General features: G+C 34.5%; 1 protein-coding gene across 1 annotated transcript; it reads right to left on the bottom strand.

Annotated features, from left to right (window-relative positions):
- Positions 1-5,554: 5,554 nt before the first annotated feature.
- On the bottom strand, positions 5,555-7,116 carry LOC128554931 (uncharacterized; the record flags this gene model as incomplete). The annotated part of the gene is made up of 2 exons (XM_053536263.1): positions 6,669-7,116; positions 5,555-5,670 (listed from the first exon to the last, which is right to left on the bottom strand). Coding segments are annotated over exons 1-2 (564 nt in total), but the record flags the coding sequence as incomplete, so codon positions are not given.
- Positions 7,117-18,015: the final 10,899 nt, after the last annotated feature.

The raw sequence follows: 18,015 nt of genomic DNA on the forward strand, positions 1-18,015 counted from the left end.
AAACAAAACGACATTAAACTATATAATGTTTATTCAAATCGTTGCCATGCCAATCAAAACGGAGGCCTCTAACTACAAACATCTTAATTAGTTGTACTCATTACTTTCATTGTCAAAAAAAACTGAAGCTTTTTATATCTTCTCGATGCTATCCGCGCAGTTTTTAGCACATTTTGTTGTTTCTTTTTTGCGTTTGCAAAAAAATGTAATGACCTAATTGCTGACAAATATTTTTACAATTTCGTAGCACGTTGGGCATTATGTTATATCAACAGTATCAAATAAATTGTGACACATATTGTCTTGTTCTTTCTTCTAACTATTTTTATCATACATACACGGTACAAACGTTCTTCAAATCCTAAACCAATCTGGACTATGTAAAACAAAGAAGCATGTAGGTACGTCAGTTATCATTCTCAGGTCTTCATTGTGTTCTAGACCTGTGAGGGATTTGTGAACCGAGCGACCTATTCCTCGAACGATACATATTACTTATGTTACTGTTTATCTCCATACTTGCTGAATGGCATATTATCCGTGTTCCACAAGTAACGATCTGAAATATATGAGTACAGCAGAAAAACTGTCTGTCTCAACTCTCCTACTGAGACAGCTTGAGATAGAGAGAGGATAATACAACAATGTTGACAAAATGAACATATAGGTAAATTATGTGGAACTGGTTAAGAAAATTAAATGCACTTTCTTTTGCTATGTCTTTGTTTACAGAATTTATGACCAAAGTATATTCCAAGGAAATATATCCATTTATGTCTACTCATTTATTATCCTTATAAGCATTAGCAATAAAACTACAATAAAAATGTTGCCATGCACGCATGCTATGATTTCATAGAACGTAAACGTTTGATTTAAATAATAAATGCTAATTAACATAACGCGCATATAATAATATGTGCTATATGCATGAAATTAAAGTATACAAGTTTATAGGTTTATATTATGAATTAGAGATTTGAATAATTTTACGTCCCGTATTACATAAATGTATACTGTTGCTTGTATATACATGCATATTTTTATTTTTGGCCGGTGGTCACTACATCAAATAAACATTTGTCATTATCATTGTCATATTGAAACTGGACGGAAATGCATTTTATAAAACAGAACATTGCATGCGGCACCTTTGTGATCACTTGTACTCGCTCAGCCAACGTACAAAAACAGACAGAGAGCTGCACGAGAATTCTCAGCTTTTAATGCAAGTTTTACAGACTGTTAACCGATATCAAATTAAACTAGCAACAGGCTTGTATTAACTCGTGCACCAATTTATAACGATAAGAGCGAGGGCGTATCGGATCCATAGCAACGGACGTGACATTTATTTCTCTAAAGATAAATCGATATTTTTTAAAGAAAAAAATATATTATTTGAAATTACTCGAAATAAAAATTAACACACACAGCCTCCTCTATATGTTTAACAATTACCTTGCAAACAATTATATCATAACAACAAATGTAACAAGATAATGTGACGATAAGCTAATTAATAAATAACTATTTTCATGTCAAAAATAAGTAACCTACTCAACGGGATCGGGTACGCCAGAGGCTCCCGTCCAGCTGATGAAGGTTAAAGAACTTAACTGCCATGCCACCAATTCTGAACATACTCAACAACAAAAAATAAATATGACAAAATAAAGTTATCCGTTAAGTAATAAAAAGCTATTTCAATCTTTAATACGCAGTAACATTTTCAACGAGAGAGGGTAGGCACAGAGGCTCCTGTCAAGTTGGTTTGAAGGTTCAGTTCCACTTACATAATATTATAACAAGATGGGAAAATATTATAACAAGATGAGTTGTAACTGCCGCTCTAATTAAACTTGATAGGGCAAGCGCGAGGGCTCCGGCCAAGTTGATGAAAAATTCACTCGACGGGAAGGAGACCAAGCTTGACATGCCAGTCAGTCCGAATAGTCAAAAATCATACCTTAACAGAAAATATGTAACTGCAACGCAATGCAACAACTTAAACAAACTAAGGTTAAAAAGTAAATACCAATTGCAGTTCATGTTTGCGTCCATTATTACAACGCGCGAGCTAGATCAGTCGGGCTTACAATAATGTTAAGTCAAAAAACGTTTAAACTGATACCGATTAACGAATCTAACGCCCGGTCACCTTCCAGTCGATAGAATTTTCCCGCAACAATAAATTTTCAGAAATTTATCCTCCAAAATTCTTATCGATGCTTCATCTCCCTTATTTGTTTCTGTATTATCTAAGGACTTAATGCAACCGAGCGAAGATTTTTTGAATCCGAAGCAATCGAGAATAGGAAACTCTTAGTTAAAACCACCCATCTACTTTACCGTTATCACGTGCATATCGTTTCAAAGCGTTTATATTAGCTGGTGATTTGGCTGAGTTAATTATCCGAACTGAAAAACTCTTCTTTGTTACCGCGATGCTTGAAGGAACTTACAAAAAGAGGATTTTTATACCATTATGCCGCCAAACCCACTTTGAGAATTATCATTAGCACATGGAATACTGCTACTTATACAGTTATTAGAAAGAACCACATTAGAATTTGAAAGAATTTGTTCAAAGTCAATAACAATTGATCCACCAGAAGAATCCTAAGTAGTCTGTTTGTTCTATCGTAAATGTCACCAGTGTTGACTGTTCGGCCTTCAGGTGCCACAAGTTCGCAAGCAGGCCTGCTTTCAATGTTACACTCGTCGGCATTTTATTTTCGATGGACAACTCGTATTAAGCATTCTCTCTTCATTGTCGGCTGTTGACTGCCCAGCCCGCTTCTCTTATTACAACCTCTCGGCAAGCGTAGAGAATTAAATTCTTTATAAAATTGTTAACTCAAAATTGTCAACTTTACATGTACTCGCTCAGCCAACGTACAAAAACAGAGAGCTGCATGAGAATTCTCAGCTTTTTATGCAAGTTTGACAGACTGTTTACCGATATCAAATTAACTAGCTACGGTATCCTGCATTTCCACTACCGTCCATGAACAGGCTCAATCAAACCGAGCCTGCAACATTTTCGTTTTTGTCGTGTTGAGCGACCTGTGAAGTTTCCACTTTTCTCTATTTTGTATAAACTCGGGTACCAATTTATAACGATAAGTGCGAGGGCGTATCGGTTCCATAGCAACGGACGTGACATTTATTTCTCTAAAAATAAATCAAATTATTTTAAAAGAAAAAAAAATTTTTGTTATTTTACCTTTATTTTGTGTTTTATTAAGTGTTCTAGTGCTAACGTGTACATTCCATGCGAAGCTTGCGGCGCTAATCTATCAATTCCGATGTAGTTTTGCTCATCACCGACGTAATTAACTCCCGGAAAAAAACCTTTGGCAGTACTTCTCCATAGAATTTAGCTACTTTTATCGCAGCATCTCTAGCCTGTGAACATTTGCATACATGATCGGCATTTCCCGATACAAGTGGGCATAACTAATCACTTTTTGTTACTACTATAACACTGGTAGACCTAAACCATAAAATGTTTTATATATTTTGAATGTAAGTTTTATATTTGAAAAATGTAGACTGATATATTATTTTGATTAAAACGTTTAGATCTTAACAAGAGGTTCATAATGACCCTGGATCGCTCACCTGAGTAATGTGAGCTACATTGTCGAGTGTAAGAAATCAGGTAACAAAGTCGATTGTAAGTAAGCATTGAAATCGTTTCCAGTTGTGTAAACATGTTTCAAATGTCAAACTGTTGCTAAGAAGTCCAGCAGGTCAATGAAAGACAGTTTTAGATCGGTGTGCAAAACTGTATATGTCATCCAAATTTCAGGGATGTAACTTAAAACAAAACAAGAAACTAAGTCAGTAGGTCAAGGTCACAGTTAGGTGGCCCCGAATCAGTTAGGGTAATTATAATTAAACAGTCTAGGAAATATGATCTGATCTTTTTTTAAGTATATTTCGTATATAAGTCATATAATTTGAACAGTCATGTTAGGGGTCTACTACACATTGCTGTATACCAACTATCAAAGGCCAAGGTTTTGAACTTTCAGACAAAAATACTTTTAAAGATTTTTCATATATAAGTCTATGTATAACTTTGGACCCTAAGGACAGGGCCTCTTTTCAGCCCAGTAGCATCATCTGAACAATTTCGGTAGAGGACCACTAGGGATGCTACAAACCAAATATCATAAGCCTGGGCCTTGCAGTTTCAGGCAAGAAGATATTAAAAACAAATTCTACATAAATCTATGTAAAGCTTGGGACCACTGTGTGGAGTCTGTTTTCAATTCAGGGACATAATTTGAATAACTTTGGTAGAGGACGACAAGGCAATGGCTACATACCAAATATCAAAGGTATGTGAATTTAGACAAGAAGCTTTTTCTTCTATATATGTCTATGTAAAACTTTGGAAAACCGGGATGCGGCCTCATTTCACCCCATGGGTATCATTTGATCAAGTTTCATAGAGGACAAATTAGATAACATGTCAAATATTAAGGTTCTAAGCCTTGCAGTTTTAGACAAGATTTCAAAGCAGCCAGAGTTCTGTGTGGTATTCAATTCCTCGTACAATCTTTAAAGCGGGCTACCGAAGGATTATTTCTGTGAAGTTTAGCGTAAATCTGCATAGTGATTTTCAAGAAGAAGATTTTATTAGAAAATGTTGTCAGACGCACGACACACGACGGACGAAGGTCATTAAGTGGCCACATAAGTTCGCTACGAGTCTTTGGCTCAGGTGAGCTAAAAAAATTCAGTTTAAAATCATCTACATTTATTAAACGTGTTGCACTCGACTTCAAACAATTATTCATTCGTAGTAAAAAAAGTGAAAAGATTATTACTGTTTTGAAAACATTGTTACCTTTTTTATTAATTGTCTCTTTTATGGCTTTAATGTGACTGCGAAGTGTGCTCGTGAGTGCATCGAAGTTTCTTATGGCGGAAACGATGCAAACAAGATGAATTTCGTCATTTAATTTTGCATGTGTACGTAGATTCTCTAAAGGTCAAGAGTTATCTGTAAACTAAGCAATGACTTTATACAGGTAATTAGTGCAGTAAAAGTCTGTCATCCAGGTATTCAGTAAAACAGCAAATTCATCTATGACAATAAGTTGAATGTAATTATATTATTGTTATGGATTTTACTTAAAAGTGTCTGATGTGACATGATGTGCAATGATTGAAGTGTTTTATTAAAGCAGTGTATATGATTCAAAACGTTAAATTATGAAGTTCAAAGCTGTTTTACTATATTGCATAATTCTACATTGAAAACGCATGTATATTATGTATATACGAATGCAACAGTTGAAAGTATCTCTTAAAATAATGTTTGAATTGATTGTATAGAGTCTTGATACTAGCAAACGTGAAATTTTATAAAACTTAAAATGGACAGCTAACGTACGAAAGTAGTAAAAACAATACAAGCCAAGGATCAGAACCGTTTGACTACCTCTTGTAAAACACAAATGTATACATTTGCATTATTCTAAGTAATGTCAATACAGATTTGTTATGAAATATAATTATTTACACGTCTACCTACTTTATAACCTTCTGGTAACTCGCCATTTAGCAGATGATCAAACTCTCTGTCGAGACCACTCCGTTCTTTAATTCCTCGAATGTCAGTAATTTGTTTCTTTAATGTTTTATCGCTTTCTGATTTAAGGACATAATTTGTTACCTTGGAAAACAATTATTCCAATTAAAATCAATGACATTCTTATCACAATCCATTTTCAATGTTTTATCTTTTCAAGTATATTCTTATTCTGTACTGAGGCACACTAACATATTTAAGATTTGATAATAAATCAAATAAGTGTTTAAATAAGTTTGATATAAATTTGAATATTTAAGTAAATTACAAGTTGTAAAGTATTTTGATGTTTACATATTTTTATGGTATGAATATTTTGATTGCCAGTTCTGAACCTGCTACGTACGGAACTTAATTGTTCGTATTCTCTCCTTGGTAATTGCTTTGTTACGTTTAAGTAACATAAATTAGATATAAGAATATGTTTAAGGTATGTAGGTTCAGTGCATTCGTGGCATGCTGAATGCACAAGTTTACTTTATTAACTTAAAAATTAAACAAGTACCAGTTTAGCGCAGATCCATTTGAAACGTAAGGGGCTTTTTTATGGCGGACGGACAAAGCTTAAACTACACGTACCAAGTGATCAAATGTTATTCGAATGTCATGATCACATATTTTTCTTCCATTGGTAATCTATGCACCCCTTGCAGTGATATAAATCCTGCTATACTTTGGGAGTGTTTAATCTAGACTAGGCAATTCAGTGTTAACAACTTCATAAAATATCAATGATTATATATTTCAATATTTATGTTTAGACCAAACAGATGATCACCAGTTTGTGAGCAGTACGAAACCAAAGTATGTAGATATCGATCCAACAATGCACAGCTGGGATCAGAAACAAAATAAAAATTGCCATAACAAACTCTGACTTAATGTAAAATTGTTTAAAATGATATCCCTGCAGGTATTGATATCACTCACCTACAACTTGGTACATTGCAACACATTTAACTATTAGTTATCGTGCATTAATATCGGTTGTCATGTCTTTTGGTTCAAAATTGCCAAAACTTGTTTCTGTTATTTCTTCCTCATATGCTCGTCTTACTTTCAACGTCCCGTTCAGATGAATGTTTCGACTGAGCATTCTTGTCCTTTATTAATACTTGAAGGTCGTATTTTTTCTTAGAGACTCCGCCAAATGTTGGACAAAAGAGTGCATCACATGTTATGGCTTTATGTTTTTTGCATTTTTTAACTGGCAGAAATTCGCATTTTGCCCATTGAGTTTTATCCTTGTAAAACAAGAAAGCATTAGCATCTTCTTTTGTTTGTCTTTCAGTTGAAGTCCAGTTTTTGGAGGGATAGCCACCAAACAAAGTGTTGTACTTTCCATGTAAAAGTGTCACAGTTGGACCTTTCGAATCACATTTAACATGAAATTCCTCAACATCTATATTTTGGGATGCGCTGTATAGCAAGTTGAAAGATTTGCTATTTGTATCGCCACTTATTTTTGCTCCGACTTCCGCCTGTAGAATTGTTATAGCACTCATTATATTAAGACTGAAGTCAGTAAAACACACATAAAACATACGAAACATACGGTTCTCAACAGTGTGTCTTTCTAAAATCTGAAATCTCCCAATTAAAAGATACATGGAGGTAAAATCTAGTTCTCTTGTTAAATTAATTTTTCAAATGTTCGAAACACAAGATGCGTTATTATAAATTGAAAACAGTTCTTACAAATTATGTTGCCTACATTACCATTTAACAGACAAAATATACTTGCAATTCACATTAACTTTTTTTTGCTATGATACAAATTCAAAATTTAAAACTGATGAACAGAAACTATAAAACATATAATATACACTAATTAAAACATACATACATGTGTTTAGATGGAGTATTTCTCTTTTAGTATTCGAACAAACATATATTTAATTCAGTAAACTATTTCTATTGACTTGCTGTATTATTTATACATATAAACTGTATATAGAATGTTCTCTACTTCTCTTTAAAAATTTTCATCCGTTTCAACGATTTGATTAGGAGATATTCGTGTACCATGTTTTTGACAACCAATAAATACTATCACAAAAGTCAATATAAATGGACAATGATCGGTATACTTGTAACCTTATTTTCTAAAGTCTAACGTAATACACGATATCAGAAATTTTTATGATTGAGTGAGAATAGGATTAAAGTTTTTCATTATGATAAATCATGACTTATCTATGTTCGTTTTATATCAGATGGGTAATTCAAGGTGCGCTGAAAACAAATGCTTGAAAAGGAAGGACTCATTGAGATGTAGTAAACGATCGAGGAGGCAAATGGAGACACAGGGGGAAAAAGGCAAGTTTTATGCCTGAGATAAATGCGTTATCTGCCATTAAAAACTAAAAAATCTGATAATATGTACGCTGCCAGTAAGCAAAATGCTGGAAAATGTTGTCTTTTCCAGCCAAGGGATGATGGGACAGATAAGTGTACAGATTATAACAAAAAAGACAAAGATGCAGCAGAGAAAAAGTGTTTATTAAACCTTAAGGCAAGTAAACTGAACTGTACATTTTTGCTTTTATACAATACGTCATGTAATTGGATTGGAGAAAACTGTTTTTTGTCCTCATCCATTTTGCCATATATGTACCTGAAGTTACGATATAAATAATGTCGTAATGTCAACTCAGCGTTGTTATATTTTCTAGTCCTTTGGAATCATTGATTTCAACTCATTTAGATTTGAAGATTGAATACTGCTTAAGCCGGTGCTAGGCAGTGTTGCATTTTCCATTACTACTCGTGAACAGACTCAATCATACCGAGTCTGCAATTTTCACTGTTTGCCTTGTTCTCGGTGCTTCCAAGATATCTACTTTCCAGATTTTACTTACTTCACAACAGCGGGTGTAACGTGCTGTGTGGTGACCGTAAAAAGTCACCAAGACTTCACCCCATTGTTGTTATGTTTTCTGGTCCTTCGGAATCATTGATTTCAACTCATTTAGTTTGAAGATTGAATACTGCTTAAGCCGGTGCTAGGCGGCGTGTGTAGTGTTGCATTTTCCATTACTGCTCTTGAACAGACTCAATCAAACTGAGTTTTTGCCTTGTTCTTGGTGCTTCCGAGGGATCTACTTTCCAGGTTTTAGTCTTCACATTTCGAACGGTTTAATTTGTTTTGTTTTTCTCCCCACAAATATGTTAACTTTGATAGTGAACGATAATACCGTAACTTCATTGAATGCTTTGTTCAATTTTTAAAATTTTACGGATAAAAACGGGATTATTCGATATTGTTGCAGTCTAAGCTGATCAAGCACGACGTAACGTATTCTTGCTTAAAGCTTTCAAGACTACAAATTGTTTTCCCACACCCAATTTTGATGATTATTTAACGTCCGGTCACCTGATAAACAAGTGAATGTTTTCAGTGTAATAATATATATTTAACAGCTGATAGTCAAAATAGCGTGGTTTATATAGTTTGATGATATTTCAACTATTTTGATGATTCAATCTATTGCGATTAACTTAATGCAAAAATGTAAAAAAATTCTAGTCATACGATCCATAAAATGATAACTGTCTGGCAATTTTTTTTTATGCAAACGGCAATGTGTATAAATTTTACTTTGAGGTGACGGACCCTTAACGTTACATGTCATTGTACGTTTATTACGTATTCTCTGAATGCTTTTACCGGCTACTATGATTGTATTTCACTGGCGCAACTAGCCGAAGAATGTTGAAGTCGCATACAGAGTATACGTAATCGTTCGAAAATTGCCGAATGCATTGAGGGTTCACTAACTTAAACATAATTTTACTTTTACAGAAACGCTTATCACAACACGAAAGCATCATAAACAGCCTCGTCAATATAATAGAGTTGCGCAGAAAGGAAAGACTGACCGCATTTACTTCCTGGTACATCTTTTTTCTTAAATATTGAATTGCCTTTCTCAATATTTGAGTTTTCTTGGGAGTTTTAGGCAAAATAACCCATGCAGAGCTTTAACCGTAATAATTTCTGTGTCTGTTACCACTTGGTCATAGCGAAACCTAATATCATTTTATACGCCACATGCAGTGAAATTACAGTTTCATAGGTTGAATTTAAACAACGTATTCCTAAGTTTTGCTCTAATAGAACATATTACATATACTCATAACATAAACATCATAATTAGTAAAACATTATAGTGAGAAAATAGCACAAAGGAAAAACAAGAGACTATTCAATCAATCTACGTAAAAGAATCTGTGAGAAAAAAGTTTTTACATTATCTAGCCATTTCATATTCATAGTGTTATTGCTATTTTCAGATAAGACACCGATATATTTGGAAATTCTTTTTTTAATTAATATACTATTAATACACTGCCATGTTTATTTTAACTCATAATTAACATAATTGTATTTAATGCAATATAGATCCACTGGGATTTGTGAACAAATTATCAACATTATAAAAATCAGTCGAGCTTAATTTCGAAAGTTTACATAACAGATTTAAGATAGATTTAAGTTATTTAAGTTTTAGAGGGTGTACGTGCCAAACCGGAAGCAGGTGACTGTTGAGAAAAAAGACAACATTATCAACATACTTTATGTATTTATAGATATTCACTCTTCTGAAATATTATATTATCCTGTCCCCGATTTCATGCTTAATGGTTAAAATCTGCTTAGATGATTAATTATATATAACGACTGGAACGCCACAAAGTAGTATTGGGACAAAATGGCATCACATGAACCTTGATCATACGTGTCAATACTCGCGTAAAATTAATACCTTTTATCGTGAAATTACTCTATAACAATGTTTTTATTTGAGTTTACTTGAAACATGTACCATTTTCTGAAATACTTTCGATTTCGACATAGCTTCAACATCGGCATTGGCTTGGTCGTTATAGACGTGTTTGTGTTAAAGTGTTACTGCAAGTTGTTCAGTTTTACTTTATTGATTTAAAAATGATACCTATCAATCTTCAAATGAACGCAAGTATTTTCAATTTCACAATATTGTATTCACTACTCTCTCTATGAGCTATAAACCTCAAACTGAAAAGTGCAAAAAGGTTTTCCTTTTCAGCTCGACAATTAAAATTATATGTTCGGTAACAGCTATTTGACTTACCCTTTCGTCGACGTCAGCGTCGTCCTCAGCGTCGGCGTCCCGGCTTGCTTAAGTTTTATTATGTAATCTGGTATCTCAGTAACCCTTTGTGGTTATGGACTGAACCTTCATACACTTACTAACTGTTACAACTGAATTACGTTGCACAGGTTCAATAGTTGTTTGCTTGGCATTTCTAAAATTTATTTCCCTTTTTTCGATTAAGCACGTTTCTGTAAAGTTTTTGTATGTAAGCTGGTATCTCAGTAAATACTTATGAAAATGAATTGAAACTTCACTATGATGGTTTGATATGCATTGTACATGATCCATAACTTGCATATTTACTTATTTATGCCCCTTTTTTCTTATATGAACCGACAGCTCTTGTTTGATAGAAAATATATTTATTGCGACGTGTACTTCAAAGCTGGATGATATATTTATTTGACAGGACAAAAACAAATATAAACGAGTTTGTAACCATTGATTAACATTTAGCTGGATGCATTTGAATCTACCCTGTGGACAAGGTATACTGCATTCTTCATACATTTCTTTGAGAGCGGTATTATTGGAAGTTTGTAGAGTGGCTCACACAGCCTACATTTATCTTAACAATAATTGAGAACTTTATTTGCAAGGAAAGAACCACTATGATATCATATGCTTTATGTTCAGTCATATCCGTTTCGAAATGTATCGGTTATTACATGCTATCGTATACCAATTTCATAGACAAAAATAAATTTCCTAATTTAAAATAGTGAAGTATTTTACTTATAAGTTGAACTTAATACAGCAAAGGCATTTCATTCTCACATTTCATTGATCATACTCGTGAATACGTCTACAAGTTAAAAAGGAGTTATGTAATCTTTTTATAATATTGCCTTTATCAAATTTTTGTTTACGCATAACTGTGTCGCAAAAATTAGATAAAATTTATTGCAGAATACAATTTTAATTTGTGCCTTTGTTTCAGATTTCACTAAAGAAATTGTTATTGAGTCTCCACGTCCTGCAGAACTACACTCTAAACAGATGAATGCCGCGGGAGATACTTCGAAACAGAAGCTTGTAAACCCATTTTATAATTTGAATTTTGTTAATTTGCTTCTGCTTAGCAATATTTACATATTCTTAATGGACACAATTTAATGTTTTACGACGGTGGGATCAGAAGTAATGCAACCAATGGTTTTAAATGACAACCAAAGGTTGGATTAAGAAAATATTTATTTCAAACCTTCAAAGTAATCTCCTTTGACAGATACACAACGTCTCAATCTTTTAATCCAATCCGTAAAAGCTTTCTGATAATCTTTTTCAGGTATATAACTAAGGAGGTTAAATATGGTGGCCCCAACTTTTTGCGGATGTTTATTTTCTGCCTGCAAGCTTTTTCTTGAGACGAGGGAAAAGGAAAAAGTTACAGGGGGCTAGATCCGAAGAATAAGGTGGGTGTTCAAGAACATATACTCCCTGTTCATTCAAAAACGACACAATCCCAGCCTTGTGATTCGAAGCGTTGTCATGTAACAAGTGAATGCCTCGGATACCCGCCTTTGGTCGTCGTTTCTGGAAATACTTGAAAAGATTTTTTATAACTTTTTTCTTATAAAACTTGGCATTCATTGACTTGCCTTTAGGTATAGGAACCTAGATGGCGCGGCCTTTAGTAGTGTAAAATATGGCATACATAACCTTTTTCACACTTGCAATCCTTTTGGCAATGCAAGGCCTTCTGGCATTTTTGGTGAGCCATACTCGGTTACTAATTTTTCGATGCGGTTCGAAGAAATGTATCCAAGACTTATCACCTGTCACTACATTCATAAATGTATTTGATCGTATCTTGGAAACCTTTTCAAAAGCTTGTGTGCCATCTTAACGCGCGTGCGTTTTTGCTCATCAGTGAGCAAATGCGGGACCCACCTAGCACTTTTCGTCTTCAATTTCAAAATATTTCGCAGAATGCGCAACACAGATGCTTTTGAAATGCCAACCATGTCCGCAATCTGCTGAGAAGTATATCTTGCGTCAGAAAGTACTTTTTGTTAGATGTTTTCAACAATCCTTTTTTGACAGACTCCACGCCTGCACGAAATTTCCTAACCCATCTGCAAACTGTGGAAAAGGACATTTCATTACTACCATAAACAGCACATATGTCAGCATAAATGCCCTTGGAACCTCTTCCGAGTGAAGCGCAAGTATTAATGTAAGACCTAATTTCATTCGCATTGTTTACACTTTTACCAACCATTTTGCCTAAACGCCTACGAGTAGGGTTTGTGCAAATGTGAATTGTGAGCGAGATATTGTGTCTACATGTATAGTTTATACGTCGATTGAAAGCTATTACAACGGGAAACAGGTGCAAGGCGTTAATTTTGTACTCGCGCTAAAAATAGCGGTTATCAATAGCCAGTGGCATTACTTTCGATCCCGTCCTAATATGTTGAAAGAGGCAACATAAAACATAAAGACAATGATTGTAGACGTTAGATGACTTATACATACAAATGTAGGAAGAAGAAACTTTTTTTTTCATTTATAAGACAGTATAAGTAAGATAGTTCCTGAGACTTCTTCTTAATTTAACCACCTCCCAAAACAATTGATTAAGTCCTAATTTAGGGTTTGTCAAATAAGCCCATTCCATCCGATAACATACATTAGCTCTTATTCGATGCAAGCTATTACATTCATAATGTATCATCACCCTTTTAAACTTATTGCTAATACATCGAAATAAAACTTGATTATTATTCGTTTATTTATATCAGTAACAATTAGTTCCAGACTGATTTCACGATATATATTTATTTTCCTAAGAGGTTTTTACTTTAATTGACATGTTAAAAGTTTGTTGACGTTTTAGCAGAATAATGAAATAATAAAAAATAAAAATGTTACAGTAATGCATGTTTCTTTCAGAAACCGTATCAAAAAAGCACTTAAAACATCTTTCACGGATGTTTTTGTTGAGATCAGCAATTGTTTCAAACAGTTTGTAAAGGTGATCTGTTTACCTGTATTCGACATGGAATACTCGTCCCTGATACACGACTACATGATGTGGAAAACACACCATTTAACACAACTGGTAAGATAAAAGTTTTCATTAGTATATGGAGTGCAAATTAAAATGGTGATTTGTTTTCTTTTATCACAATGAAACGGTGAGAATATAAATACGTATATGATATACCATGTGTTGTTTGAAAACGGGTCGAGAAAAGATAGTCGACAAAGTCGATAACGTAATCAAGAACTAAAACGTAATAACGTGAGCCTGTTTTAGCACGTTTTTTTAAACATTCTATTATTAAAATGATTATTGTGCTTTTGTTTCTTTCCTCTACTGTACAGTTAGTTTGTCTACATGAAGGTAAGGCGATCAAAGAGATAGAAAATATCATTACAACTACATTGGTGAATTAGTTAGGAGATGTTGACTTCACTTACTGCCAAAAGGCAAGCGACATTGATGATCATAAGTTGCTGATTGTACCGTATATCGTCACATACTGAGTAGGTGCCGACGCAGAAAATGCTATAAAGGATATTCCAAGTAAATATTGTAATGTTACTGATATGCAGTTTTCTTTACTTCACATATTTTTCAAGAGGGAGTATAATAGTAGAAGGGGAAATTTTGCATGCTCGATTTGATATTATATCTTGCTAATGAATGGTAGTGGAAAAGCATGCTACCTTCCGTGCTTTCTAGCCAAGGGTTGAGCAGAACTCAACAATTGCACATGTAAACCTACAATTCACAGAAACTGCAAATTTGACAGAAACAAGAGGGTCATGATGGCCTTTTTTCGCTTAGCTGAGTTAAGATGCTTGCTTTAACAAATTTCTTTGCTTAATCTTTAGAAACAAGAAAAGGTCAGTAGGACATATTCATGGTCACTGAAAGTCAATTCAAAGATTAGTGTGCAAAACTGTACATGTCATCCAAATTTCAAGGCTGTATCTTGAAAAAACAACAACAAAAAAGTAGGTCAGTAGGTCACATTCATGGTCACTGAAAGTCAGTTTTCAGATCTTTGTGCAAAACTATACGTGTCATCCAAATTTCAAGGCTGTATCTTAAAGCAGCATGCCTCCAGATTTGGCTAAAATAATCTTTCTTTTAAATTGAAATTTGATCATATTATGAACATTAGAATATGAATTTTTGTTTCTAACATATTTTCCAAATCAAGAAAAAAAGATGACAGCGTCGGGAATCGAACCCCGGACCGCCGCGGCAATAAAGACATTTTCCCGTCGTCGTAACAAATAGCGCTATAGATGAAGTAGGAATAATGACTCAAAAATAAAGATATTTATAATCGAGACAGTTTACCTGGAGTGAAAGCGTGCGTGACAAACGCTTTTCAGTTTTCATCGTAAAAAGTAGTTAAAACAGCAAATTCTCAAGTGTTTCCGTAACATAAAGTTTGTCAGTAATTAAGTTTTAAAGCCGTCTTAAGATATAGCATTTATTTCAAGATATCTAAAATAATATTTTTTCTTTTTGTTGTCGAACGATCTGGAGGCATGCTGCTTAAAAAATCAACAAGAAAGTAGTTTAGTAGGTAAAGGTCACAGTCGGGTGACCCTTGTCACTTGGGGTCATCAGGTACTTATAATTAAACAGTCTAGGAAATATGATCTGATAATTTTTTAAGTATTTTTTCCTATATTACTAATATATCAAGTGACCCCTGGGGCGGATCCTCTTTTCACCCCAGTGGCATAATTCGAACAAACCTGTTAGCGATCAACTAGGCAATGATTCATACAAAATATCAAAAGCATAGGCCTTGAACTTTCAGACTAGAAGATTTTTCCTGTGCAAATCTATGTAAAATTTGGGACCGCCAGGGCATGGCCTCTTTCACCCCAGGGACATAATTTAAAAAATTTGGTAGTAGTCTACTAGGCGATGCAACATACCAAATATCAAAAGCATAGGCCTTGCAGTTTCAGGCAAGAAGATTTTTAAACGTTTTTTCCTATACAAGTCTATATAAAACATGTGACCATCGGGGCAGGGCCATATTTGACCCTAGGGGGGTAATTTGAATAATCTTTATAGAGGCCCACTGTCTGTATAAAATTAGGAATCCCCATGACAGGGCCTCTTTTCACCCCAGGGGAATAATTTGAACAATCTTGGTAGAGGACCACAAGGCAATGCTACATACCAAATATCAAAAGCCTAGGTCTAGTTGTTTCAGACAAGAAGATTTTTAAAGTTTCCTTCCTATACAAGTCTATATGAAACATGTGACCACCGGGGCGGGGCCATATTTGACCCTGGGGGGGGGGGGGTAATTTAAACAATCTTTATAGAGGCCCACTATATGATGCTATATACTAAATGTCAAAGCCCAAGGCGTTATGGTTTTGGACAAGAAGATTTTCAAAGTTGTTCCCTATATTGGTCTATATAAGCCATGAGACCCCCGGGGTGGAGCCATATTTGACCCTAGGGAGATAATTTGAATAATCTTGGAAAAATCTTAGAAGAAACCTACAACATGATGTTGCATTACAAATAAAAAAGCCCCAGGCCTTGTGGTTTTGGACAATAAGATTTTTGAAGTTTTTCCTTTCGGTTGCCATGGCAACCAGAGTTCTGTTTGAAATTCAATTCTTTAAACAATCCAAGGATCATCCCTGTGAAGTTGCATTAAAATTGGCCTGATGGTTTAGAAGGAGATGTTGTTTAAATGAAAGTGTGGACGGACGGAAGGACGCCGGACGGTGGGCGATCACAATAGCTCACTCTGAGCCTTTGGCTCAGGTGAGCTAAAGTAAAAAGACAATACTCGATGCTATGAAACCACCCAAGCCAAAATGTTCAAGTTGACAATGTAAATAGTACAACCAACAAGATAAAATGTTGTGTTGAAAGATATGAAAAGCTCTGTTTGAATGTATCGGGAGACCACAACACGACATAAACAACGTTGCTGATAGATCAAATTCAGAGTGAGACATACTTTACTTAAAATCCTTACTATAACATGATGACCCTGGATCGCTCACCTGAGTAATTGGGCATACACCCTCTAGAGTGTTAACAGGTTATCTAGCTTTTTGTCCCCATATGACCCAGATTCAAACATGGCGTAGGGATCATCAAGAAAAACATTCTATCCAAATTCAATGAAGATAGGATCATAAAATTAATGTTGCCTCTACCGTGCTAACAAGCTTTTCGTGTGATTTTAGCACGTGACCTAGTTTTTGTCCTACATGGCCCAAATACTTGACCCAGTTTCAAACTTGGCCTAAGAGCATAAAGATAAACATTTTGACCGAGTTTCATGAAGATAGGGTCATAGCTGTTGCCTCTTGAATGTTAACAAGCTTTTTCATTGATTTAAGCGAGTGAGTTAGCTTATGATCCCACATAATCCAAGTTCAGACATGACGTAGACACCATCAAGATAAACATTCTGACTAAGTCCCATGAAGATAGAGTCAGCAATGTGGCCTTTTACAGTGTTAACAAGCTTTTGTTTGATTTGACCTAGTGATTTAAATTATTTTGACCCCACATAATCCAGTTTTAATTATGGTCTAAAGATTAATAAGATTAACATTCTTACTAAGATTTATGAACATAGGATCATCAATATTGTCTCTAGTGTGTTAACACGCTTTTCCTTTGATTTGACCGGGTAACCTAGTTTTTGCTCCTTATAACCCAATCTCAAACTTGATCTAGAGATCATCAACACAAACATTCAAACCAAGTTTCATAAAAAATTATGTCACAACCGTGACCTTAAGACAAATGTTGGCGGACGACGAACGGCGACGGACAATGACCGGTCACAATAGCTCACCTTGAGCACTTCGTGCTTAGGTTAGCTAAATATTTATAGCTTGCCCATTTCTAAAAATCCGCAAAACATCTAGTTACGACTATCTTTGAAAGGAAAAAGACACATAAAGTATGTGTTTATCAAAAAATTTAGATTGCTCAACCTATTCCACCTGAACGTTTCATACCCGTTGTACGTTCAATATTTGATTATGTTCGATTAAAGGCATATTAATCGTAATAAAAGAGAGAAAATGAAACGTTTGAATCAAAGGTAGATGGAATAACTAAAAGCTAGAATCAGTATGTTTCGGAACATTTGTTCGAAGATCAGCATATATATTTACTGCGAACTTATTGATTTTCACGGCGGAAAAATTTTACAGTTTCCCTAAGTCATGAAATGAATTTACTATTGATATAAGTATATTTCCAATTGTCTTACCTTTAAATTTTTAAGTCAGCAA

Source organism: Mercenaria mercenaria, unplaced genomic scaffold (assembly GCF_021730395.1).
Source record: "Mercenaria mercenaria strain notata unplaced genomic scaffold, MADL_Memer_1 contig_882, whole genome shotgun sequence".
NCBI lineage: Eukaryota > Metazoa > Mollusca > Bivalvia > Venerida > Veneridae > Mercenaria > Mercenaria mercenaria.